The sequence below is a fragment of the Hyperoodon ampullatus genome (assembly GCF_949752795.1).
Source record: "Hyperoodon ampullatus genome assembly, chromosome: 10".
Classification (NCBI taxonomy): Eukaryota; Metazoa; Chordata; class Mammalia; order Artiodactyla; family Ziphiidae; genus Hyperoodon; species Hyperoodon ampullatus.
In genome coordinates this window covers 84638269-84664552 of record NC_136923.1, presented here as the reverse complement: position 1 = coordinate 84664552, position 26284 = coordinate 84638269, and the positions used below count along the sequence as shown (strand labels likewise).

The following is a 26284-nucleotide window of genomic DNA, read 5'->3' as shown; positions in this document are numbered from 1 at the left end:
ATCTTCCCGGACCAGGGCACGAAGCCGTGTCCCCTGCATCGGCAGGAGGGCTCTCAACCACTGCGCCACCAGGGAAGCCCCAACATACATACTTTTATGGGAGATTTTCCATATTGGAACGCAAAGGTGAAGAGACTCCCAAGCAGACATTTTGGCAGAGGAAGATCTTGGGTCATCACACTAGTGATCCTGTGTTTCGCCCTGAGTTGGCCCTGTTGAGGTGGAGAATTCTGCGTGGAAACCTCAGAATTCCACGCAGAATTATCCATCTTCTTCCAGGCCGTATTTCTGCCTGACTCCTTCTTGCCTCTCTCTATTTGCAGCACAGATGAAAATGGCGCCGTCCCTAGATTTCCCTCTGCCCCACCTCCTTGTCTGCATCATCTTGGTCCAGCTGCTCACCTCTTGCTCAGGTAGGGAACGATGCTGCTTTTATGTATCGGAAGCAGACAATTACCTGTTAGCGCCCAGTCAGAACCTTTGACCGTTCAGTCCTGGAAGTCCCATCACAAACTGAAAGTACACAAGCCATTAAGACAAATGTCCTTCTGTCAGGATCCTGTTCCTCTCTAGGTTTTTCTGCCTGAGACACCCCCTTACCATCATGGCCCCAACTCCCTCTCATGGAGTTTCCCCCTTTTGCTGACCAGCTCAGTTTGCTGTGATTGGACCCCCTGGGCCCATCCTGGCCATGGTGGGTGAAGACGCTGAGCTGCCCTGTCACCTGTCCCCGAAGATGAGTGCAGAGAACATGGAACTGAAGTGGGTGAGATCCAGCCTCAGGCAGGTAGTTTTCATGTATGCACATGGCAAGGAAGTAGAAGACAGACAGACAGCAGAGTATCGAGGGAGAACTGAGTTTTTAAGAGATGGCATCACTGCAGGGAAGGCTGCTCTCCGAATTCACAGCATCAGAGCCTCTGACAGTGGAAACTACCTGTGTTATTTCCAAGATGGAAACTTCTACGAAAAAGCCTTGGTGGAGCTGAAAGTTGCAGGTGAGCCTCCGGGTTTTGTTCTGAGCTCGTTCCTCTGTGGGGCCTGGGGGCAGACACAGAGCTCATGCTCCAAATCCACCTCGCAGAGCTCCTGGTTGATCACCAGGAACTGCCTCCGCTGCCTTCCAACTTTGTTTCTCTGAGGCCCTCGGGAAAGATGCAGGTCTTCCTCCAGGAAGACTCCCTCCTGTACCCTATCATATCAAGTAGAGAACTCCCTCCTGCTGGTCGCCAGGGTCTAAGCTGGGAAGTGGAGGGTCGGGGATGAGAAGGATAAGAAAACATCTCCTCAGAGATGGTGCACAGTGGTTTGGGTTCAGTTGAATTCCCTGTGGCTTCTGGCGCCCCTCCAGGTACACCCTGCTGTGAGCCCTGGGAGGCTGAGCTGTAGGGACAGCATCTGTACAGCCACTGTTCTCCAACCCGAGTTCCCAGGAACACCCCTGCAGTTGTACCAGTTGACTTTAATCCTTGTTGCAGGAGGGGGAGTCCATGCCATGTGGGAACTGGAGGTCTCAGGAAGAGGCTGTTAGAGAAGACTTGGTACAGACTTTGGGCTTCTGTTAGGGGATTTGGGGCAGCGTTTATGGAAGTAGGCTTTGCTCTGGATTGGATGCTGTCAGGGAGGAGGGGCCGTGTAATTCTGTGGGTGGGTATCTTCATAAATCTTACCCAGGAGGAAGACTAGAGTGAAGCTAAAGCTGGGACTGGTAAAGGAGCATCATCACTCACAGCCAGGACAGGAGGATGTTTGGTCTTCGTTGTGTTTTGGACAGTGTTCGTGTTTTTCTCTATGTTCAAACATGATTGTTGTTGGTCTTGTTTTTGTCTTGACCCGTCATAGTGACAAAGGGCCCTTTGATGCTGACATTCCATGAAATGGCTTGTGTTCCCCAGGAGAACACCAAGACCAGGCCCATGTCCAATGTCAAAGGTTGCATTTCTCTTTCTCAGAGCATTCTCTTGCACTGTGGCTTCTGGCTGAGTTTGGTCAATGGGGAGCCATAGCTGAAGATAGAGGAGGGAAGGAGGAGAGAAGTCCGGGTGCTTATGCCCCTGGCTTTCTCCCTGCAGGGCCACCTTTAGCTGGCTGCATGCTCTTCCCAAAGGTCACAGCTCCTCTTATGAAAGTCCTCTCTACATGACTCTCTCCTTTTAGGTCTTCAAAACGGCTTCCTCTCCACCTCCCTTTGGGTTTGGGGGTGGGTGGTAACAGCTCTACTGTTCCTGGCCCTGGGGTATTGCTCTACCCCATATAGTTTTCTCCTCATTAATGACCACCTTTTTGTAAACAGCTTTTTAATGAAACCCTACTTTAATTTTCTAACGTGGGCGTGCCATCCATTTCCTGCTGAGACCCTCACTGATACTGGAGGCTCCCAAGAATTGAGGCTCATTTGTCCCTTCCACAGCTCTGGGTTCGGATCTTCACATTGAAATGAAGGGCCATGAGGATGGAGGGATCCACCTGGGGTGCACATCCACCAGCTGGTATCCCCAGCCCCAAATACAGTGGAGAGATGCCAAGGGCCAGAACATGCCAGCTGTGGCAGCACCTCCAGCTACAGATGGAATGGGCCTGTATGCAGTCACATCATCTCTAGTGGTGAAAAGCAGCTCTGGAGAAGGGGTGTCCTGTATCATCAGAAATCCCCTCCTCAACCAGGAAAAGACAGCCCAGATTTCCATTGCAGGTCAGTACCCTGCTTAGCCTCAGGTATATTGATCTGTGGCTATTGGAAGAAGAAAGTGTGAACACCTGGAACTATTATAATATTATAAGTCAGTTATACTTCAGTTTTTAAAATTCCATTAAATGCACCTTAAAAGAGGCATATGGAGGGGCTTCCCTGGGCTTCCCTGGGCTTCCCTGGGCTTCCCTGGTGGCGCAGTGGTTGAGAGTCCGCCTGCCGATGCAGGGGACACGGGTTCGTGCCCCGGTCCGGGAAGATCCCACATGCCGCGGAGCAGTTGGGTCCGTGAGCCATGGCTGCTGAGCCTGCACGTCTGGAGCCTGTGCTCCGCAACGGGAGAGGCCACAACAGTGAGAGGCCCGCATATCACAAAAAATAAATAAATAAATAAATAAAATGAAATAAAAATGAATTTTAAAAAGGAAAAAAAAGAAAAGAAAGAAGGAGGACGTGTGATTCTCTGTGCTGACTTTGCAGTGAAAACGAGGCACTGAGCAGGTTTCCAGAGGCGTCTTCTTGCTCCAGGGATGTTTCTTTTTCCCTGTTATAATGTCACAAGTATTTACTGAGCATTTCCTATGTGCCAGAAACTGTGACAGGCAATGGGAATTGGGGGAGAAGTGGTAAAGATCAAATCCTTAAGCAAAGACAAATGACAAAATGGGGGCAGGAGGAATATGTACAACTCATAATTTAGAGAAAGCACTAACCTCCTTAAAATATGAAACAAACCAGTAGAAAAAAAGCAAAGGATATGAATTATTCGTTCACAGAAAAGGAATGACGTATGAAAGAGTGTCCAACCTCACTCAATAGAGAAATTTATATTAAAACATTTTCCACTTGTGAGACTGGCAACAAGATAAAACAAAACAAAACAGTGCTGTTGATAAAACATTCTGATGGTAGGATTGTGGAGAGACAGTCACTCTTAGACATTTTTTGGTATACATAATTTGATATATTTTTGGTATGAATTGGCACAATTGCTATTGGGGGCAATATAGCAATATATATCCAAACTACCTACTTATTGATCCAAAATCCCACTTCTAGGAATTTATCTGACAGATATGCTTGCATGTGTAGAAAACTACCCATGTAAAAAGTTATTTCTTATAGCATTAATTATAAGAGCAAAAAGTTAGCGACTATGCAAATATCCATTAATGGGGAATTTTTATGCAATGGAATATTGCCCAGCTCTGAAAGGAAACACAGGCACTCTGTCTGTAGTAATATGGAAAGATTTGCAAGATACAGTGTGAACAGAACAAGCAAGACACAGAGCAGTTTATACAGAATGTTATCTTTGGAGTAAAGAGAAAAAATAAGAATACATTTATATTTTTAAATTTAATATACTCTTGGATAGCACTCACTATGTGTTTATAATGCTTTATAAACATTAATTTAATGCTTTAACATTATGAGTTAGGTTTTATTATTCTATTATTATTAATTTTATTATCGCCCCCATTTTACAGATTAGGACACCTGGAATAGAATGTTTAAGTAATTAGTCCAAGGTCATACTGCTAGTCAGGTGGACGAATCAGAATTTGAACCCAGGACCCCAGCTCCCAAGTGCACATTCTTAGTCACCACACTAGGCTGATTAAATGAATCTAATAAAAGGAGGCGGGCAGAGAAAGTGAATAGGAGACTTGGGTGATGTTTTATGTTTTTTTATTTGATATTTGAACCAAGTGAATATAACCTATTGTAAATTTTAATTAGAAAAATCTTGATTGTGACGCCCAAGTATCACATTTACATGTGAGAGGCAGACCTTTCAAGACAAGTAATGGTATTTGCTATTGCTGTAACTATAAACCCTTACTAGGGTTTACTGCAGTCTTCCCTAAAGTTCTCTGAGAACTTAGGAAGAGAAAGATCATTTGACGGCAGGAGATGAACTCCATGATCCCTGCCCTGAGGGTGAGAGGCTAAGACTGGATCCCATTGCAGATCCCTTCTTCAGGAGGGCCCAGCGCTGGATCGCTGTCTTCGCGGCGACGCTGCCTGTCTGTCTGCTGCTCCTCGCAGGGGCTGGTTACTTCCTGTGGCTACAGAGGAAAGAAAATGTGGCTCTATTCATGGAGAAAGAGAAAGCAGAAGAGGAAAAAGAAACAGCACGGGCAGAAAAAGAGCAGGAACAAAGAATAAAAGGTATCTGAGCCCGAGAGGGAATCTAAGGCCTGTGCCTACAGGAGGGAGCCGGACTACCTCTCCGCATCCCCATCCCATGCACCCAACCCGGCACTAGGTCATTTTTAAGGTTTATATTCTAGAGGTCCTCCTCCTTCCATCCCCATAACAGTACTTTTTTTTTTTTTCTGCTTCTTTTCCAGAGACACTCGAGTATGAACTCAGTAAGTTCTGATGCCCTGGGGGACTCAAGCTCACCTTCCTATCCCCCGCTGGGCCTCTTAATGACTCATCACCTTCTTCCATTGCAGAGTGGAGAAAGATCCAGTACATGGCTCGTGAGTGGCTCTGACATTTTCTCCGAATTCTCATCCAAGCCTTTCTCTGCCTGAGTATTTTCCAGCCGGTTTCCTCAGCCCCTAACTCTGCCCTGGGCTGAAGGAATGTTCTGGATCCTTTTTCCCAAGAAAAGAAATATGGGAGGCTGATTGGGGGGAAGTGGTTGTTGGGGAGAAAGGAGGAGAGAATCATGAGTGTTTTGTTTGTTTTTTTAATGGAGAAAGGGGCCTTCATTCCCCCTCCCCCCCGCCCCCGTAAGGAAGAGAGGGGAGGAGAGAGTTGAACAGGCAGAGGGAGGAAGTAGGAAGGGTAGGTGGTCAAAAACAAGGAGAGTTGGGTGCAAAAGGAGGAGAAAGGAAATGACTCCGAAATGACAGAGTTCAGTTGACGTCTCCGCCTTTCTTCCCTTGTAGGTGGGGAGAAGTCTCAGGCCTATCCTGGTGAGTGACCTGGATGTCCTCTGAGTTTCCTGGCACGTGTATATAAGCATTCAAACTTTTTCCCTGCTGTGTGACCCATTGGCATTCCCAGTAGGAATACTCAGATCTAACCAAGAGGCTCATTTTCTGTGGGGAGTACCACCCCTGCTTTTCTGCAGCCTCAGAAAGGCCCTTCAGATACAGCATCTGGGCACTTTCAGCCACTCCCCGCCCTGCTGGCACACAAGCACACAGCCTACTATAGCCTGACCATGTCACCTGCAGCCCCAGCATGATGAGGAAGTCAACCATTTTTGAGACCTTTTATGCCTAATCTGTCAGAGCTGTAGAGGAAGGAAGCTGGATACTGGAAGAGACTGAAGGGACACAGAAAAGTCTTGTTGAGGAGAATGGGTAAGGGAAAGATCAGAATTAATGACCTTTCCTTATTGTGTCTCCTTTCTTTCAGAGTGGAAGAAGGCCCTCTTCCAAGCTGGTGAGTGAATCACTATGTCCCCTAGGACAACAACCCAAAGGACCATATTCCCTTTTTCTTCTCCAAGTCTTGAGATTCTGGGACAAGTCCCCATGACTGGGAGAGTTCCGGGCACATGGCTTGAGGTCTCGATCTCAAGGCTGTGCCCATCTCCTATGCCCTCCCACTGAGAGCCCAGAGAACCAGGGAGAATTGCTCTCCTGGGCTTCCATAGACCTTTATGGGAAGGAAGAGGCATCAAAGGTGGAGCTGAGGGGAAGGACAGACAGAGTGAACTAATACTACAGGGAGAGCGAGGATGCAACGTGACCAAGGAGAGAAAGCAATGCTCAAAGATCTTGTCCTGGGCTTCCCTGGTGGCGCAGTTGTTGAGAGTCCGCCTGCCGATTCAGAGGACACGGGTTCGTGCCCCGGTCCGGGAGGATCCCACATGCCACGGAGCGGCTGGACCCGTGAGCCATGGCCGCTGAGCCTGCGCATCCGGAGCCTGTGCTCCACAACGGGAGAGGCCACAACAGTGAGAGGCCCGCATACCGCAAAAAAAAAAAAGAGGTCTTGTCCTTTCCCAAGCTCCGTATGCCACCTCCTGCCACTGTGTGTCCTCAAGTTCCTTGATGTTTTGAGCTTCAGTCTCCTCCATTTTAGATGATGATTGTAATTCCTATTTATGTGAGAGCTGAGGTAAAGACTAAATGAGCTCATAAATGTGTATTTGGTCAAAAAAACAGCAAGAAAGAGATGGTATATTCAAAATGGGTGGTTGAAGAGGGTTTAAAGAAGGAACTATTTACAAAGGCAAAAAAGAGAGTAAAGGGAAGCCGACAAAGGAACAGTCTGTCCCCCAGGACTCACAACAGTGGGGAGCTGTCACCACCCCTGGGCCTGAAGAGATAGGGAGAGGGTGCAGCCCAGAGGAAGCTATAGCTCAAGGAGAGGGCTGCCTGAGAAAAGTCATCCTTTTGTTAGAGCATCACCATCTGAAGCTGGCAGGGAAGAAAGGGGGAAAAATAAATGCTGTGCCTCTCTTCCTTCTCCTTCCAGTCTTCAGCTAGTACCTCCCATTGGCCAAATCCAGCAGGTGACCAGAGGCAAGAGAACCCAGTGACACCGTCCATAGAGGACAGATTCCCGGGGCCCAGAAGAGGGTGGAGCAAGATGGAGAGTGGGTCTGGGGGCACATAAAGCCCCCAACATGGCCCTTAGCACAGAAAAGACCTGGCAGCTTTTATAAGATCAGGCCACTTCCTCCATGCCCAGCCCTGAGCCAAATACACAACATGTGTTGTCTTCCTACCCTAGAGATTAGTATTTTTATCCCCATTTTTCAGTTAAGAAAGTTGAGGCTTAAAGATATTATATAGCTTAAGTCTATGGGAGAAGAGAAAAGGAAAAGAAATTCAGTTCATGAGTGGTAGTGCAAGGATTGAAATTTAAACCTATGTGCCTATGAAGCACAGTTGGGCAGAGTCATTTCAGGGACGGAAACAGGATAAAGGTACAAGGAAAGAGCCAGCTCCAGGTGTCAGTTAAGAAGACCCTGACCCTCATCACCCTCCTCTTTCCCACTGAACTTAAGACCCCTGATGGCTTTCTTTTGGTATTGCTAAGGGGGTCACATTCAGGGCAGGTTAGGGACACCCAGCTCTGGACTTGGGCTTCCTCAACCAGACCCAGGCCTTGAGGGCTGAGGCTCTGAGATCTAGGAACAATGGCTGACCCATGACCCCATCCCCAAACTTTCTGCAGCGGATGTGATACTGGATCCGAACACAGCAAACCCCATCCTGCTTGTTTCTGATGACCAGAGGAGCTTGCAGCGAGCAGACGAACGACAGAATCTGCCAGACAACCCCGAGAGATTTGATTGGCATTACTGTGTGCTTGGCTGCAAGAGCTTCACATCAGGGAGACATTACTGGGAGGTAGAGGTTGGGGACAGGAAGGAGTGGCACGTTGGGGTGTGCAGGGAGAACGTGGAGAGGAAATGTTGGATTAAAATGACACCTGAGAACGGCTTCTGGACTATGGGGCTGTCTGATGGGAATGACTATCGGGCTCTCACTGACCCCCGGACCAAACTGACAGTTGCCAACCCTCCTCAAAAAGTGGGGATTTTCCTGGACTATGAGACGGGTGAGGTCTCCTTCTACAACGCCGCGGATGGATCTCATGTGTACACCTTCCCGCACACCTCCTTTTCTGGGCCTCTGTGGCCTGTTTTCAGGATTTTGACCTTGGAGCCCACTGCCTTGACCATTTGCCCAGCATTGACAGGAGTGGGGAGTTCCGGTGTTCCTGACCTAGAGCCTGACCTTTCTCTGGAGACCCCAGTGGCCCTGGGCTCAGCTTATGAGAATGGGGAGCCTCAGGCTGAAGTAACATCCTTGCTTCTCCCTGCCCAGCCTGAAGCTGAGGGCCTCTTCCCTAACAGCAACAAATCACAACCATAAAATACCGAAGACACACACTGTGTGAAGCACTTCACTAATATTAATACAATTATTTATTCCATATGGACAGTTGAGTTTGATACCGCTTTATTGTCTTCTTTATATGGAGAAAGAAACCAGGGTGGAGAAAAGTGAATTCACTTCCGAAAGGTCACTCAGCTAGTAAATGACAGCTGGGATTTGAATATAAAACACTTACGGATGACGTAAGTGTACTGGGGGTTGTGTCAAAGCTTTCAATAAATGTATTCCTTTAATCCTCACAGCAACCCTGTGATATAGCCTCATTGCGCAAGTGTGGAAACTGAGGTAGGGCCGAGTTAAGCGACTTACATAATTCATCAGTTTGTGCTGCCAGGGGATGTTTGGCCCCTGTCCCCCGCCTCCACCCACCCTCTACCCCCTAGCCTGTTTTCCAGCCCGATTGCCCCTGTGGGGAAGGGACCATATGCAGCCCTGAGTGTCCCTTCCCAGGGCACCCAGGGTAAGGATCACTGTAGGTGTCTATGGAGGCCACAGCCCACTGGGTTCCTTCAAGGTCAACAGTCAGAGCCATAGGTCCAGCGCGCCGCTGGATTGGCTCTGCCGGTGAGTTAGTCCAGAGAATGAATTCACAGTGACTGCATCACACAGGACTGCAAAGGAACTAAAGGCCAAAATCTTAACTACTAAAGGGCATGAGTACCACCACCGCCCCACCCCCTCTCCACCCCGATTACCCCGGCCAATGTGATAGGTAATTGTGGAGCCAGAAGCAGTCCTCCTACGTTTAAGGTTTCTAGAAAGCCTAACTTAATACCTAAAGACTGACTGTGGAACAAGAATTTGGGAGGAATGAAGCTAGATGAACTTTAGCAGTATTTTGATCACACTGTAGAGTCCATCTCCAGGAAAGGGATATTTCCACGCCTGATCAGTTACTGATGTTAACGGATGTTCCTTGCAGCTGATGGGTACCGGGCAGAAGTTACTCTTCATTATCATCACTATTTTGTTCACCAGTGTATCCCCTCTACCGGGCATGTGGTTGTCAAGTTACCTTTGTTAAATAAATGTGTTAATAATCTTCACTCTTCAACTGAGCATTTTCTAGATTTTAAGCCCCTACAGTTTACTCACCACAGTTTCACAATTTACCTCACTGCAACATTTTCACAAAGTCCTTATTGTATTAGTTTTCTATTGCTGCCATAATAAATTACCATAAATTTTGTGACCTAAAACAAAATAAATTTATTATCTCACAGTTTTGTAGGTCAGAAGTCCAACATGGGTCTCAGAGGGCTAAAATCAAGGTGTCTGCAGGCTGCATTCCTTTCTGGAGGCTCTTGGGAAGAATCTGTTTCCTTGCTCATTCAGATTGGTGGCAGAATTTAGTTTCTTGCAGTTGTAGGACTGAGGCTGTCATTTCCTGCTGGCTGTCAGCTGAGGGCTACTGCCAGTTTCTGGAGGCTGCCACGTTCCTCAGCTCGTGGTCCTCTTCCTCCAGCTTCAAAGCAGTAATGGCAGATTGAATCCCTCTCAGTCTTTGAATCCACCCTGGTTCTTCTTCCACTGAATCTCTTTGACTCTCCTGCCTTTTTCCACTTTTAAGAATTTATGTAATTAGATATGTCCAACCAGATAATCCAGGATAATCTTCCTATGAATCCAGGATAATCTCTCTATGTTAAGATCCATAACCTTAAGATCTCTTTTGCCATGTAATGTGTCATAATCACAGGTGGTAAAGGTTCTGGTGTGAACTCTTCAGGCTAGCACACGTAGTCACAGCCTCACTCACTCTGGAGGAGGCCTCTGTCCTGTATACACTAAGGGCCTCCATGATTGGAGATTCCCATGAATCTCAATGAGTGACTCTTTTTGGAAATTTTATCTGTAGCCCTTCGTTCACTTACTAAACCCAGGTATACATGTCAGAGTGTCCTTTTGCAGAAAAGATAATTCTCACTGTTGATGATGACTGGTGAACTTTCTACCGAATCCATCTCTTAGTTTGGGTTCCCAAAAGCTGACTGAGTCAAGGACTCGGAGTCACGTTGTCTGCTTGAGAACTGATCCCAGGAAACTCAAGTTCGGAAATAAAAAAAAGAGAAAAGCCAACTGAGAGAAAAATTACATAAAGGGTACATTAATCAGTTGGTTATCATGTGGGCAACTGGGCTCCATCCCACCCAAGACTAAGAAACATGTGAAGCTGTGAGATATGCTTATGCTTACGTCATCACACCCCCAACCCCAAACACTACACACACACACACACACACACACACACTTCTACACACGGCAGGCCTCTCCTGGTGATTAGCAGCAACGCCAAAATCCTCGGGGAATCTCAAGGCTTTTCAATAAAAATATGAAAAGGATCTCGCTTCTGAAGAAAGAAAAAAGAAAGTTTTTTAAAGGCTCCGCGCAGCTGTGAGTTTTTAAGTCCTAAGCTGTTTCTGTGTATTCTACCCAGTAACTGGTGAGAAAGCAGGTTCAGGGATGCCATTGGCTGGCTGACCCACGGCCTGCTCTAAATCATTCATTGGAGATCTTGTGACTTTGTGGTCCCCGAGTGGATCGGGTACCAGGGGCCGCAGCCCCCAGGCCGCGACTAACAGGAGGCGAAGAAAAGTTCCTTCTCCGCTTTCGGAAAGGTTTGGTCTGGTTGTGCCTGTGCCCATGGGCGGGTTTAGGGGGAAGACGGACAACCGGAAAATCATCATTTGAGCGTCAGAGGAGAAAAGAAAACTCAGAAGTTAATTCTAGAAGGTAAGAAAGGGAGGGGACGCGCTACCGCTCGAGGTGGGGCGGGGAGTGGGGGGTGGTAGGCGGGAGGAACAGAGCCTGATAAGGGGAAAGGCGGGGTCCCGGGTAGGGGATGCTTCCGGGGGCGGGGGTGAAGGGAGGGAGGCTCTCCACCCCGGGCTTGACTTGGTGCCGAGCCAGATTCGCGGCGAGGAGGAAGGGAAGGGAGGGAGGATGGGTTTGGAAGAATATCAAGTGACGTCTGAAGAAACTCAACTCTGGCCGGAGAAGTGAGCCGAGGAGGGCGGAAAACTGTCTTCCCGATCGTTGTATTGTTGGCTTATTCCATGGAATTTTTAATGAAGTCATCTATCGGGAAATACCTGAACCGGGAGAGGAAGGGGGCTGCCCAAGACAGCAGTTGGGGCGCTGATGATAACCAACACGGGTTACAGGAAAGTTTGACCTACATCAGAACTGTAGTGCCGAGTCTCCCTGGCTGATTCTCCACGTCTCTCTAGGCTTCCCGTCCCTGCCTCTCGTGGGTGCTTATGGAGCCAGTTGCTTCTCTGCATTTCTCCCTGCCAGTCTCCCTTCTCTTCTTCCACCTCCTCACCTTGTTTGCAGCGGTCTCAGGTAGGGGTGCATGCCACTAACTCCTATCAACTTCTCAGAAAGGAAAATCAGCACTTCAGTCTGCAAAGAGGAGGGGTAAAGAAGGGCTGCAGTTGTGTTCGCTCACCTTTTCGCTCTGCACACGGCCTTCGAATGGATCCCAGCGCCCTCCATTAGCAATCCAGTGAGAGCCACAAAGGCGAGCTGCGTATATAACTTAAAATTCTTAGTAGCTACGTTTAAAAAAGTAAAAAGAAACAGATAAAACAACCTTTCATAATCTATTTTAACTCCACATAACCAAAATATTATTATTTAAAATTTTAATTAATGTAAAATATTAACAGTGAGATATTTAACATTTTTTCTAAATTTTCAAAATTGTGTGTATTGTACATTTACGGCACACTCCAATTGGGACTAGCTAGTGGCTATCATACTGGACAGCTCAGGTTTATAGTATACTCCAGGCACTGTGCTAGTTTGGGAAATAGAAAAAGATCTCTGTAAGCTCAGGGTCCATGGGGGGTATCAGGGTATGCTTCTCCATGTGTTGTTCAAGAAGCATTAGCATCCTCAATAGACACCCCTCCTACCCCTGCTAGGTGTCTGTCACTATAGACCAGCCACATCTCTTGGCCCCCAGAATCCTGAGCTCAGGAAGCCCCTTAGAAAGAACATGTCTGTGCCCTGGCATATCCACTTCTTTTCCCACCTTAGAGAGCTGATGGCTGGTGCCCTTGTCTGACTCTACCGCTTTGTTGAACAGTCCAATTTATTGTCCTGGGACCAGCTGATCCTATCCTGGCCATGGTGGGAGAAGACACCAAGTTACACTGCCACCTGTCACCTGAGAAAAACGCTGAGGACATGGAGGTGCGGTGGTTCCGGACTCAGTTCTCCCCTGCAGTGTTCGTGTACAAGGGCCAGCGAGAGAGAACGGAGGAGCAGATGGAGGAGTACCGGGGAAGAACAACCTTTCTGAGCGAAGCCATCACCAAAGGGAGCGTGGGGCTGATCATACACAACGTCACAGCCCGCGAAAACGGCATCTACCGCTGTTATTTCCAAGAAGGCAGATCCTACGACGAGGCCATCATGCACCTGATGGTGGCAGGTACATCCTTTCATTTTGTTCCATTGCTTTTTCACAGCCTGACTCTTAGGGAAAGTTTTTCTCCTCACCTCAGGCCCCCTGCAGACCAGCAGATTTTTGCCTAGAATCCCCTTTAAACAGGGAGGGTGGCTTTCCCCTGCTCAAGGACCCAGTGAGTGGGTTTGCTCTGCTAAACGGTGGGCATCGACTCTTGAGACGCACGCACGGAACTCAGCTGTCACCTTGAGTAGGGGTGAATGCTTAATCCCTACAAATTATTCTTATGCCTACTTGTGAGAGATCTCTAAGCATCTTCCTCAGTAACATGTTTTAGAATTAGACATCTTTATTGTGAAGTATTATACTCATACAGAAAAACTCATAGAACATTAATGTACAGATTACTGAATTATTATGAGCTATAACCCATGTAACCACTACTCATGTCAAGAACTAGAACACTGCCTTCTACTGACCATGTTAGTTTGCTAGGGCTGCCATAACAAAAGGACCACAGACTGGGTGGCTTAAACAACAGAAATGTATTTTCTCACAGTTCTGGAGGCTGGAAGTCCAAGATCAAGCTGTCAGCAGGTTTGGTTTCTTCTGAGGCCTCTCTCCTTTGTCTGCAGATGGCCACCTTCTCACTGGGTCCTCACGTGGTCTTCTCTCTGTGTCTTCATGTGGCCTTTCCTCTGTGGGTCTGCGTTCCTGGTGTCTTTCTCTGTGTGTCCTAATCTCCTCTTCTTATAAGGACACCAGTCAGATTGGATTAGGGCCCACCCTAACAGCCTCATTTTAACTTAATTACCTCTTTAAAGGCCCTCTCTCCAAATACATGCACATTCTAAGGGACTGGAGGTTAGGGCTTCAACATATGAATTTTGCGGGGGCACAGTTCAGTCCACAACATGCCACTTTCAAAATCTCCAACTTAAACAGGTTCCTAGGAAGAGACATGCTGTATAATGAGAAATATACATCCTTAATAGGTACTATACATTTGTTTTCCAAATTGTTTGTACCAATATACACTCTCGTCAGTCATATATGATGCTCCATACCTTTTTCATTAAGTTCAAAGAGAAGTTTTTCACATGTGATTTCAATCTATTTTTTTTCTTTTTCGTAAGTTATTTTCCATGACTGTGAGGATCAAACACCATCCTTGACCCTTTTTACCCTCCTTCCCTACTTTTTTCCTCAGCACCTATCACCTTCTTAAGTATATGCATTTTACTTATTTATCAGATTACTATGGCTCTTCCACTAGAATGTAGATTTCATAAGGGATTGTTTTCTATTTTGCTCCTGCTGTATCCACATCTTTAGAACAGACCCTGGAGCATAACAGGTGCTCAACAAATATTATTGAAGGATTAAATGAATCTCCTCCATAAAGTTGTAAGTGGTCATCACATCGTGCCTGAGCTACCTCTATTCTAAGCCTGAGATCTGCTTTTTTTAACCTTTTTCCATGAGCCTCTTACCAGTCCATGCTTTTAATCATCTTTGAAGTATGCATTAGTCAGGATTGTCAAGGTTATGCTCTGGTCACAAGCAGCCCTCAAATCTCAGTATGTTAAATCAACAAAGGTCTATTTCTAACACATGAAATATATCCTTCCTGAGTCTGGTGGGGCTCTACTTCATACAGATCTGCCTGGAGCCTTGTGGTTCACCTGAGCAGAGGAAAGAGAGCCCGGCCAATTACTCACTGGCTTGTAAAGCTTCTGCCTGGGAGGTGCTACATGTTATTTTTACTCACATTTCATTGACCAAAGCAAGTCACATGGTTATACCTAACTATACAGGAGAGGGAAGTACAAGCCTAACCATGGGCCCAGGTGAACTGAAAATTTTTGTAGACAGCACTAAAAAGTACTCTTTCAGGTTTTTATTACTAGACGTTCTTTTAAAGCGTTATAGTTCACATCACAATCAGAACCAATCAGGTATTCACAACTATGTCTCCAGCATCGAGCAAATTGCTTGGCACCTAGCAGGTACTTAATAAGTAGTTGTAAAATGAAGGAGTGAAAAAGATGAACGGCTGATATCAAAATCAGAGTGGAAAAATTTACCCCTGGGCACCCCTCATTGCGGACGTTCATAAATTCATTCCACAGATACTTAACAAGCATCTCGTGTTCAAGTCACTGTTTTAGAAACTGAGGATAAATCAGTGAACAAAATACATGAAGATCCCTACCCTCATGGAACTCACATTCTGGAGGGTGCACAGAGCAATAAATGAAATAATTAAACTGGATTTTATATCAGATGGCTATGAGTACTATAGGAAATAATAAAGCAGGGAAGAGATAGAAAGTTCTAGGAGGCATGGAGGTAAGGTAATTAGAAATAGAATGGTCAGGAAAAGCTTCACGGAAAAGATGGCAATTGAACAAAACGAGAATGAAGTGAGGAAGTGAGCCATGCACGTCTAGGGCTACTGAGAGCATCCAGTGTGAAGTCCCATCTAGCACAGCACAGGGCGTGTGGGCTCCTGATAGGGGACCACATAGTTTATCATTCAAACTGCACACTTCTGAGAGTGAGAGGAGGCACTGTCAATAATTGCACAGGGACAAGTGGTATCAACAAGGACTGCCCAGGAAACTACAGCATATATGGACATCTCATTTTTTGATAAATATTAAGTTTGCCTTCTTTCCCTTTCCTCAAATACTAGTTGTCGTGTGAGTGACTGACATGTAAATTATATATTAAGCCTAGTGGTCTCACAGAGAAAATGAGTGAGAATTTGGCCAGGCTTCAGGATAGAAGTGGCATTTAAACTGAGATTTCTACAAGTTTATTGGCTTTAAGGTATGACCTCACTTCCGGTGTCAGAGTATTATACTTTAAAAGAAAAGTTTGAAGAATGGAAAAGCCTTTTGAAGAATGGAAAAGCCTTTAAGACACACATAAATCAATGGCATTTCAGTCCACCAGACCAATGGAGGTTTGTGGACGGTGCGACCTTCCCAGTGAGCCTCAAACGTAACTGGCAGGAGATCCCATCTTCGTTACTCAGAAGGGCAGTTTTGTATCTGATTGATATAGAATATCATGGAAGAAGGGTTTCTCCACCCTTGTATCCTGACTTTGTTCACAACAGCACTACAGAGCTGACCACCATGTGTTCGTATGTGGCAGGAATTTTCCATTCTTCCCCTGTAAACAAGACCCTGACCTGCCCCACTCTGAAGTGAGTCGGTGTACAATTGTTTGCTTGTTTGTTTGCTTACTGTTTTCCAGTTTGGTTAATTGGCTGGTTTTGTCCTTAAGTCTATGGTCTCCTGCTTGCCCTTATCGAACCCCCCCGGAACATTCTGTAGGATTTCTTTCCATCTTGCCAAGTTCTTTTGAATCTTATCCCACTTCAAAGTTTCTTTGTGAGCCTTTCAATATGACACTAGTTGTTTTTTATTTTCCATCTTGAAAAGATCAAATTGAGCAAGAAGCAGTAAGACTTAAGTGACTGCTTTAATTTTGTCTTTGGTGTAATTTGTTGGATAGACTTAACAAAGAAACTCCTTAAAAGAAGTTTGGATGATTGCTGGATACCTGGCTAAAGGGGCAGAAGTCTCCCAGGACCGTGCATTTGCAGCTCTCTCCTGCCCAGTGTTCTCTTTTATTGAGGATTCTCTGAAAGACAGAATAAGTTAGGAAGAGTCTGGATTCTTAGGACTTTTGACGATGATCTGCTGACGTTTAGGAGGTGATGTTTTTATCTTAAGGATCCCGGGAGCATCCAGATCTAATAGGAGAATGTTGTCAAGGGACTGTAAGAAAATTACCTAATTGACTGAGCCCAGTTGACTGGAAGGTAAACATGTCTGAACTGAGGTGAGGGTTGGCTTTGCACACTGGCTCTGTCAGTTTTCCTAAAAACCAACAGCTGCTTATGATTATCAGATAGCTGTGGCGATGTGAAGTCCTAAACCAGGAGAAGAGGGTCAGTGCCTTGAACTCAAAAAGTTTCTTAAGATTCTGCCAGCCTGGCAGGTTTCTCTCTTTACTGTATTGACCTAGAACTTCAGGAAGCCAGAGCTACTGAGAAGTCCTTTCAGGGCAGAAAGTGAAAGCCTGCTTCTTTCTGGTCACAGTGGACACACCCACCCGGAAGTGAGAAGATTAAAATCTCTAGCTGAATGAATCAATCAACCAATATTTATTAGAAGGCAGATAAATGCTTGCTCCTGTGATGGGGTCTGTAGGTGGAGCACAAAGAAAAGTATAATGTAATCCTTTCCCCACTTAGAGATCTCACAATTTTTTTGACATGTTGGTCACCTGGTGTTCTCCAACATCAAGGTTTTCTTCCTTCCTTTCCTCCTAACAGTCTCCTTCCTTCCTTCCTCCATCCCTCCCTCCTCTCCTTCCTTCCTTTCTCCCTTCACAGAAGGGAGTGCATGGAATGTACGTAATCAATTTCTCCAGACACCAGCCTCTTGCTCTCTCCCGGCTTCCCTTGGCTCTCATCACTAACAGATGATCTGCTAAGACACTTCGGCTAAGACATCATTACCTCTTTAGCTGGTCTGTCTCCCCAGGCCTGGGTTCTAAGCCCGTTATTGAAATGAAGGGCCACGAGGATGGAGGCATCCGGCTGGAATGCACATCTGTAGGGTGGTACCCAGAGCCCCGTGCCGTGTGGAGGGACCCTTATGGTGAGATCATGCCCCCGCTGGAGGAGACTTACACTACGAACGCAGATGGCCTCTTCATGGTCACCATGGCTGTGATCATCAGGGACGAGTCTGTGAGGAACATGTCCTGCTCCGTCAACAACACCCTGCTCAACCAGGAGAAGGAAACTGTGATTTTCATTCCAGGTTAGTTCCCTGCTCTCTGGAGGCTCATCTCATGGAGGCGGGATCCTCAGCAGACAGTCTGGAGCCCAGCATGGGGATGGGAGTAGGGGCGTGGAGTGGAAGGGTCCTGGGCCCTGAAGAGCTAGAGGCTACAGCTGAGCTGAGGCCTCTCCCCTTGTCACAAGAGGAAAATCAGATCACCTCAAAACACAGGAGTAGGAAGCCTCTTCTCTGAGGGTAAATCTGATAGTTTTGTCTTGTTTTGTTTTTCTCTGTTATGGTCCTTATCCTGCAACAATTTTCAAACATTTAGAACAATCATAAATCTATGGGCAGGTAGTATCTGCTGAAGCCCTCCCTTCCTGCCCAAGAGATTTCCCAAGGGACAGAGTTGGAGAAATTCTCTGTCTGTAGACATTCATAAATTCATTAAATACTGAACAAGCGTCTCATATATTCAAGACATTGTTCTAGAAACCAAAGGTAAATCAGTGAACAAAATACATGAAGATACCTGCCCTCGTGGGGCTCACATTCTAGAACAGCAGAAGGCAATAAATGAAATCATGAATTAAAACAAGGAGTGAAATAATTAATTAAACTGTGGATTATATCAGATGGTGATAAGTACCGTAGAAAAAAATTAGTGAGGGGGGGGATAGGCAGTGTCAGGGCCATAAGGCAGTTGTAATTGTAAATAGGACGATCGGGGAAAGCTTCACGGAAAAGATGGCAGTTGGGGTAGTGAGGAGTGAGCCATGCAGATGTTTGAGGACTGAGCAAGCCAAGTAGCAGGAACAGCATATGCAAAGGGCTGAGGCAGGAGCATATCTGGCAGTTTCAAGGACCCCCCAAGACACAGTTGTGAGTGGAATGGATTGAGGGCAGGGAGAGTTGGAGGAGATGAATTCAGAGAGACAGTGGATCCGGATCATATGAGGCAGTGTAGGCCACAAATGGACTTTGGCTGTTAGTCTGAGTGAGATAGGAAACACTGCAGGGTTTTGAGCAGAGAAGTAACATGATCTCACTTAGGCCGCTGTGCTGAGCACAGACCGCAGAGGATATGGACCGAAGCAGGGAGAAGGCATTGCAATATTCCAGGCAAGAAGGGAGGGTGGCTTATACCATGTGGTGGCCGTGCTGATTCAGTATGGCTGGTTAGCTTTTAGTCACCCTGGTCTTACCCATGGTGACTCCAGATGTTACTGCTTTTTGGTCTGCTGGGGCCCCAACCCTGGCACTCACTGTGGGGCGAGCCAGTGCAGAGCCGAAGCCTCTTTCCCTAGCTGGGGTTTCTGAGAGAGAAGCTGACGGAGCAGGGACCTGGTGGGGGCCAGGGGGTGCAGGGGGGGCGCTCTTCAGATCTGCGTCTGGAGGGGCTCTCATCCCAGGGCACCTTTTTCCTCACTAAATGGGACTTCGGGGCTCCCTTTTCAGAATCCTTTATTCCCAGCACATCTCCCTGGATGGTGGCCCTGACTGTCATCCTGCCTTCTCTGCTCGTGCTCATCGCTGGGAGCATCTGTCTCGTCAAGAAACTCCAAATGGAAAAAAAGATTCTGTCCATGCAAATAGAGGTTGAAAATGAAGAGAAAGAAATTGCACGTAAGGAACTGGGGAAAGAACGTGTGGAAAAAGAGAAAGAACGTCAAATAAAAGGTAAAAGAGTAGGAAGACAGTTCACTGTCATGCAAAAGGACACAGCTCGGGCAGCTAAAAGCCTGCGAAAGAGAGAGAGGACGTGAATAAAGGCAGCGGCAAGGGCTTAGAACTCTTCAGGTCCTAGTAATGAATCCCTCAGACCTCGCTTTCTTCCATTCTGCAAATGTTGCATCCATTCACCTGGCTACGTAGAGCCCTATATTGTTGGACAAGAGCAAACCCAAATAAGTACTGATAATATCCAGCCACCTGATCATATGTTATTTCTGGTATCTTGACAATTCCCAAGGCAGCGGGGGAGGGGGACAGTGGTGTTCAAATAGAAGACCAGCCATCGTCATTTAAGACAAACTCAAATTCTCTTAGTTCTTCTTTTGAGGACATTCATTTGTTTCTGTTTCTTTTTCAGAGCAACTTCATGAAGAACTGCGTAAGTTGAGCATTTCCTGAACTACCCCCCTGCATGATTTGCATTCTGCCCTGCATTATCTCCTGAAGCTCACCTCTCTGCCTGTCCCATTGCAGGATGGAGAAGAAGCCTCTTACATGCGGGTGAGCGCCTCTGACATTCCCTCCGATCCCGAGCTTTCTCCCCACCAGGCAGCCAACAGGACACATTTGAGGAGATGAACAAGGAGACCCAAGGCTGGCTAGGTGGGGCAGGAGCCTGGGGTCGGTTCACCAGCAGTATCCCACCCAATGCCGGAGCCTACCTCTGCTGTCAGGGAAGCCGTGCAGCTCTTAACCAACTCTATAGCTTACTTCCCACCATCCTTTCTTTTTTAGAATAATTTCATCCATGATTACCAAAGGTCTACCATACATAATAGATGTCCCGAAAGGTTACCTTTTAGTAGCTGTAGCTCTTTGGATCCTGGATTAATTTGAAAGAAGACAATACTGGCTTAGCTATTTATAACCTGGGAGATGGTATAGACTGCACAGTGGAAGAGCCACATGTGGGAAAAGCAATAAGCTTCCCACGCCTGGCTGAGGGGTGTACAAATAGGGACCAGAAATGCCTTCCTGCTCCAAGAGAATGCTGATAACTCTGTGTATAGCCTGCCAGTGGAGAGGACCTGGGCAGGTGAGAGAACACAGGGTCCAATTGCCTGGTCCTAATGAGCACTTTGAGTTTTATGATTTGTCACCTTCTGCTCACAAGCATCAAAGAATGCAGGCTTTGGGCTTCCCTGGTGGCGCAGTGGTTGAGAGTCTGCCTGCCGATGCAGGGGACACGGGTTTGTGCCCCGGTCCAGGAAGATCCCACATGCTGCGGAGCGGCTGGGCCCGTGAGCCATGGCCGCTGAGCCTGCGCGTCCAGAGCCTGTGCTCTGCAACGGGAGAGGCCACAACAGTGAGAGGCCTGCGTACCACAAAAAAAAAAAAAAAAAAAAAAAAAAGAATGCAGGCTTTACTAGATCCCACAGCACTTGGACCTTTCTTCTTTCGAATTTCAAAATTATCACCATCAGACATAACAACTTGGAGAAAGAAGAAAATCATTTTAACACAATGATTTTGTGTTAGATGTAGACTGACTAAGTAATAGTAACTGCAGATGGGAGAGGGCTGCAGAACATCGGGGGTCTGAGGCATTTCCTATATCCAGAGAGGTCATAGCTGTAGATGTCACACCAATGTTATTAAAGCAAAACTACCTTTTGCCATACTCACCTCTCAGGCAAGTATGGCAGGTAGACTTTGGGGGACATTATCCTTCTTTTTTACCCTTTGAAGGGTGTGCTTATTAGTCTTTTAAATCAGTTGTCACCTGGTTAAACTGGTAGAACACAGAGGACCAGTGTAGGGACACTTTATCGCCCTTATCTGTGTAGGGAAAAATTGGCCTTAATGGCTTAATTGGGGGACGGGGAGGGGATAGGTCCTCTTTGCTGGTTTAAGCCATGTGGGAAACTTTTCAGCTAAAGAGAGTCCCAGAGATCATATATTTTGAATAGAAAAGGGGGCAGATCTGAGAACATTGAGAGTAAGCGGGGCCATTAATTTCAGCTCATTTGCTGAACTTTATGAATTTCTTAGAGCCCCAGTCCTCCTCGACCTGAGGCAGCACTCCTGCCACTTTAGAGATAGAAGTGCAGCCTCAGGAATTTTCTCTGTGAGCTGCCTGGGATCTGGGATCAAGGGGCCTTCACGGAAAAGGCAGTTACATGGGGGAATCTCCCACCAGCTTTCTGGGATCTCTCTGGGGACCAGGAATCTCACAATCTCCTGAGATCCTAGGCCTAAACCTGAGACTTCCTCTGCAGCTGATGTGGTCCTGGACCCAGACACCGCTCATCCCGAGCTCTTCCTGTCACAGGACCGGAGAAGTGTGAGACGGGGTCCCTTCAGGCAGAGCATGCCTGACAACCCAGAGAGATTTGACTGTCAGCCTTGTGTCCTGGGCCTAGAGAACTACTCCTCAGGGAGACATTACTGGGAGGTGGAGGTCGAAAACGTGATGGTTTGGGCTGTGGGTGTTTGTAGAGACAATGTTGAGAGGAAAGGGGAAACCCTACTGGTTCCTCAGGACGGCTTCTGGACCCTGGAGATGTTTGAGAACAAGTACCGCGTCCTGTCCTCCCCGGAGAAGATTCTCCCCCTGAAAGAGCGCCTTCGCCGGGTGGGCATCTTCCTGGACTATGAAGCTGGAGATGTGTCCTTCTATAACATGAGGGACAGGTCGCACATCTACACGTGCCCCCGTTCGCCCTTCTCTGGGCCCCTGAGGCCTTTCTTCAGGCTGGGGTCTGATGACAGCCCCCTCTTTATCTGTCCAGCGTTTACAGGGGCCCAGGGGGTCACAGTGCCTGAGGGCGGCCTGGTCCTTCACAGGGCAGAGACCCACCGCAGCCTCCAGCACCAATTCCCCCGTCTCAGAGCCAAGTAGAGAACCCAGGCCACCTCTACTACCACAGCACAGCACCCCCTGGAGAAAACCCACCCTCCGTCCTTCTGGTCACGGAAGAGAATCTCCTCCAGAGGTCCCCTGGACACCTCCTCAAGCCCCAGCCCCATCTCTCCCTCATTAGGCTGTTGCTTTAGTAACTCATTTGCACGTAACGATGGGGCAGGGGCCAGTCTCAGGAACACAAGTGCTGCCACATGGCTTCCAACCAAGAAGTGTGAGAACGTGACAGGCAGAAAACCGGTTGCTTTAACATCAGAGGGACACATTCAGCCTGAGACTGGAGTTGACGTCAGATACTGTGGATTTGGGGCGAGGATGCACTAGGATGTAAGAGGGGAGCGGGAACCACAAATGCAAGTCAGAGATAGAGGAAGTGAGACCTGAGAGGTGGGCCGAGGCTATGGATGTGGTTAAGCCCCACCATTACAGCTAAGGGGTCCCAGGAGCTGATGGTCCATTTCCAACCCACCCCCAAGATTTCCAGGGCATACAGTAAAGCTCCCCAGGCCTAGATCCGTATGAGGAAGGATGAAGGATGAGGATACTTCTGGACGTGGCCTGGCTCAGGTGTCCCTACAATAAACAAGGTGTCAGTACTTAGTTATTGAGAGTGGCCTAAGGTTTAAGGTCCCAGCTGAGCAGGTAAGCATTGGACCAAGTGGATCTCAAGGTTCAGGTTCAGTGGGGAGAGCAGTGCTTTCCTGCTTTTTGGCCTCAGGATGCCTTTGGACACTTAAAAATTACTGAGGACCCTAAAGAGCCTTTGCTCAGTTGGGTTATATATCTATCAATATTTGTGGCATTAGAGATTGGAACTGAGAAATGTTTAAAATTGTTTATTTATTAATTTATATTAAAAATAGCAACAAGCCAATTATAGATTAATATTAAAAAAATTTCATGAAAAATAACTGTCTGTTGTTTCCAATGCAAAATAAAGTTTATTGAGAAGTGTGGTATTCTTTAACGTTTTTGCAAATCTAATGTCTGGCTTCTCGAAGGTGGCTAGATCCTCACATCTACCTCTGTATTCGGTGCTGGGATATCACAGGTCATGTAGGCTCTAAAAAATGTAACTGTACACTAGTGAGAGAGTGAGAGCAAAAATGAAAAATAATATCTTAGTATCATTATTATGGAATAGTATTAATCTTGTAGACTATTTGCAAGTATTACAAGGACCACCCAGAAATCTGCAAAACATCTTTTGAGAACCAGGATAGAGGATCTTGGAATTGAGTCAGTCATCTAAAATGATGACATAAATGGCAGTATTTTGAACTTTACATAATTCAGCCATCCAATTGTGAAACTTGGCTGGAAACTTTAAAAGTTATTTCAAAAGTTCAAAATTGTTTTACTGCAGTTTCAAATGGAGACATTCTGGAAAAGATCAGGAACATTGAAATAGGTGATTTGCTGAGATGGAAGACTGGCTTATTAATGTGTATGTGCGTGTGTTGTTTTTATTTTTGGTATTGTTGTTATAATAATATTTGAACAGTTTTAACTAAAAGCACCAGACTGCGAGTCAGGAAACAAGTACTACTAGTAACTGCCTATATTAATCTTAGGCAAGTTAGAGCTTTTCGGTGTTTTGGTATTCTGTAAAATAAGGCTTTGAGTGGGTTTGCATATCTTTTATTATAGTTTACAAACCACTTTCACTTATGCAGTATCCTTGCTTTCTCATAGCAAATATATTGATCCCCATTTCACAGTGAAATAGTGAGGTATAGCAAGTTAAAGCGATTTTATTTTTTGTTCAAGGAAAATAGAGTTTTCATTTATACTTTTTTTTTGATAAATCATGCCTCATCCTTAAGGTGCCTTATAAACATAAATTTCAAATGTTTTAAGTATTTATTGAAACTAAGCATGAACCCAATGCTCTGCTAGTCACTGTATAAAATATGTAAATAGTGTAAAACTCGGCTCCTATCCTTTACTGTCTTCCTTCATATCTTTGCTTATTCATTCACTCTCAACAAATTTATCACCTTTAATGTGTCGACCATGTACAGTCTGTTGTGTCACGAAGGAAATAAACAGGGTGATATTATGGAGAGGAATGGGTGGGGGCTGAGGGGGACCACTTTAGATGGCAAAGTTAAGGAGGGCTTCCTGGAGGAAGTGATGGTTTTTCTGAGACTTGAGGACTAAGAAAGATTCCCGAGCATCGGGAATCTTGTGCATTACGAGCCCCAAAGCAGAAATAAACTAACTAGTTAAAGGAACATAAACCCCTACAGTCAGAGCAAAGATTGAGAATGGGACAGGCAGGAAACAAGTAGAAAGCAGACTATCTGGGGCCTCGTAGCAAAGTGCTGAGAATCAAACAGAGTCTTACTGAAAACCAAAGCTCAAATGAACAGAAGATGTCTGGAGTCACCCGAGAGTTATTTTTATTTCCTTTTCCCAGAAGGATTACCTTTTTTGGGGGGGTGGGGGGCTGCTCTGCGTATCTTGCTGGATCCCCGACCAGGGACTGAACCCAGGCTCCGCCCCGGCAGTGAAAGCACTGAGCCCTAACCGCCGGACCGCCAGGCAATTCCTGGGTTACTCATACTTAGCAGCATGAGTAATTTAATTTTCCAGAGTTTCCTTTTTCCTGGGTTTGGGGGCTGGGAGTGAGGTGGAGTAGAGTGTGGAGAAAAGGGGGACGCCCCCCAGGGACTCTTCCCCTTTGGGTGTCACGGCTCAGGCCTGGCGTAGTGATCCCAGCACCCTCAGTGGCTGAGATCCACGGCATCTGTGATCCCACCTGCCCTCTTGGCTCTGTAACTTAGATCAACCCTAAGAGGAGGGGGGAAAAAAAGAATTCTGAATCAAGACCTTCCAGTGGAAGTTTTTCAGATTTTGGCATGTTGGATTAAAGAGAGACTGGATGGGCTGGGAGTTATTGTCAGTGGTTATTACTGGGCAATGGTTAATCCTGTTACCCTTTGATCCCCGTGTGGGAGAAAGTAGGCTGGGCCAAGGAGGGAGATGGGGTGGGGGTATTGGAAGTTAGGTCTTCTTGGCATATCCTACCATAATTAGAAGTTTTCCCAACTTCTGGGAAAGTGAAACTTACATATCCCTGGACTCATGAAGAGCTTTCCTTGATCATATAACCATTTTCACAGGTCTGACAGGAAACAGCCAGGCACATTGCTGCCAGGCTGGTTCACAGGATCATTTCATTTTCTCCCCAGCCTCCCCCATGCTTGGCCCCAAACCAGCCCTTTTGTACCACAAAGCACAAGGCACATGTATAATTATCCCAGACCTTTCAATTACAGTTACTAATCAAACTTAGAGGACTTTGGTATCAGAGACAGAAGTAATCTGACACAGATAAGGTACATGTACAATGATCAGTAAATAAGCTAACATTTATATCCAAGCAGTTTCTGGTGAGTATGAGTCAACACCCCTACAGCTTATTCTTTTTTTTTTTTTTTTTTTTGCGGTATGCAGGCCTCTCACTGTTGTGGCCTCTCCCGTTGCGGAGCGCAGGCTCAGCGGCCTATAGCTCACGGGCCCAGCCGCTCCGTGGCATGTGGGATCTTTCCGGACCAGGGCACGAACCCGTGTCCCCTGCATCGGCAGGCAGACTCTCAACCACTGCGCCAGCAGGGAAGCCCGCAGGGAAACCCCCTGCAGCTTATTCTTAAACCCAATCAACAATCACTGGCTGTTGGCCACGAGCCAAGCACTGTCTAGGCACTGAGGAAAATAACAGTGACTAGGACAGGTGACGTGCATGGAGTATTGCAACCCAGGAAGTACACTCAAGCTTCGATGGCCATACTTTCTATTGAGGCTTCATTATGTAGGCTTGATTGATTGAATCATTGACCACACAGTGATTGAACTCCATCTCCAGCCCCTCTCTCTTCCTGAGTC

General features: G+C 46.6%; 2 protein-coding genes across 2 annotated transcripts in view; both read left to right on the top strand.

The window, feature by feature from the left end:
- Nucleotides 1–676: 676 nt before the first annotated feature.
- BTN3A3 (butyrophilin subfamily 3 member A3) lies at nt 677–8547 on the top strand (the record flags this gene model as incomplete). Its single annotated transcript, XM_079712256.1, has 8 exons — nt 677–998; nt 2411–2692; nt 4664–4864; nt 5047–5067; nt 5155–5181; nt 5596–5622; nt 6071–6097; nt 7844–8547. Exons 1-8 carry the CDS (start codon nt 692–694, stop codon nt 8545–8547), a joined length of 1596 nt encoding a protein of 531 aa, XP_079568382.1. The 5' UTR covers nt 677–691.
- Nucleotides 8548–11831: 3284 nt separating this feature from the next.
- Nucleotides 11832–26284, top strand: part of LOC307058992 (uncharacterized protein) — a gene marked incomplete at both ends in the record, with an annotated part of 29885 nt that continues 15432 nt past the window's right edge. Inside the window, 7 exons of the mRNA XM_079712680.1 lie at nt 11832–11916; nt 12665–13012; nt 17554–17835; nt 19255–19476; nt 19889–19909; nt 20005–20031; nt 21750–22368. Coding sequence (XP_079568806.1) covers nt 11832–11916; nt 12665–13012; nt 17554–17835; nt 19255–19476; nt 19889–19909; nt 20005–20031; nt 21750–22368 — 1604 coding nt within the window. The remainder of the gene's footprint in view (nt 11917–12664; nt 13013–17553; nt 17836–19254; nt 19477–19888; nt 19910–20004; nt 20032–21749; nt 22369–26284) is intronic.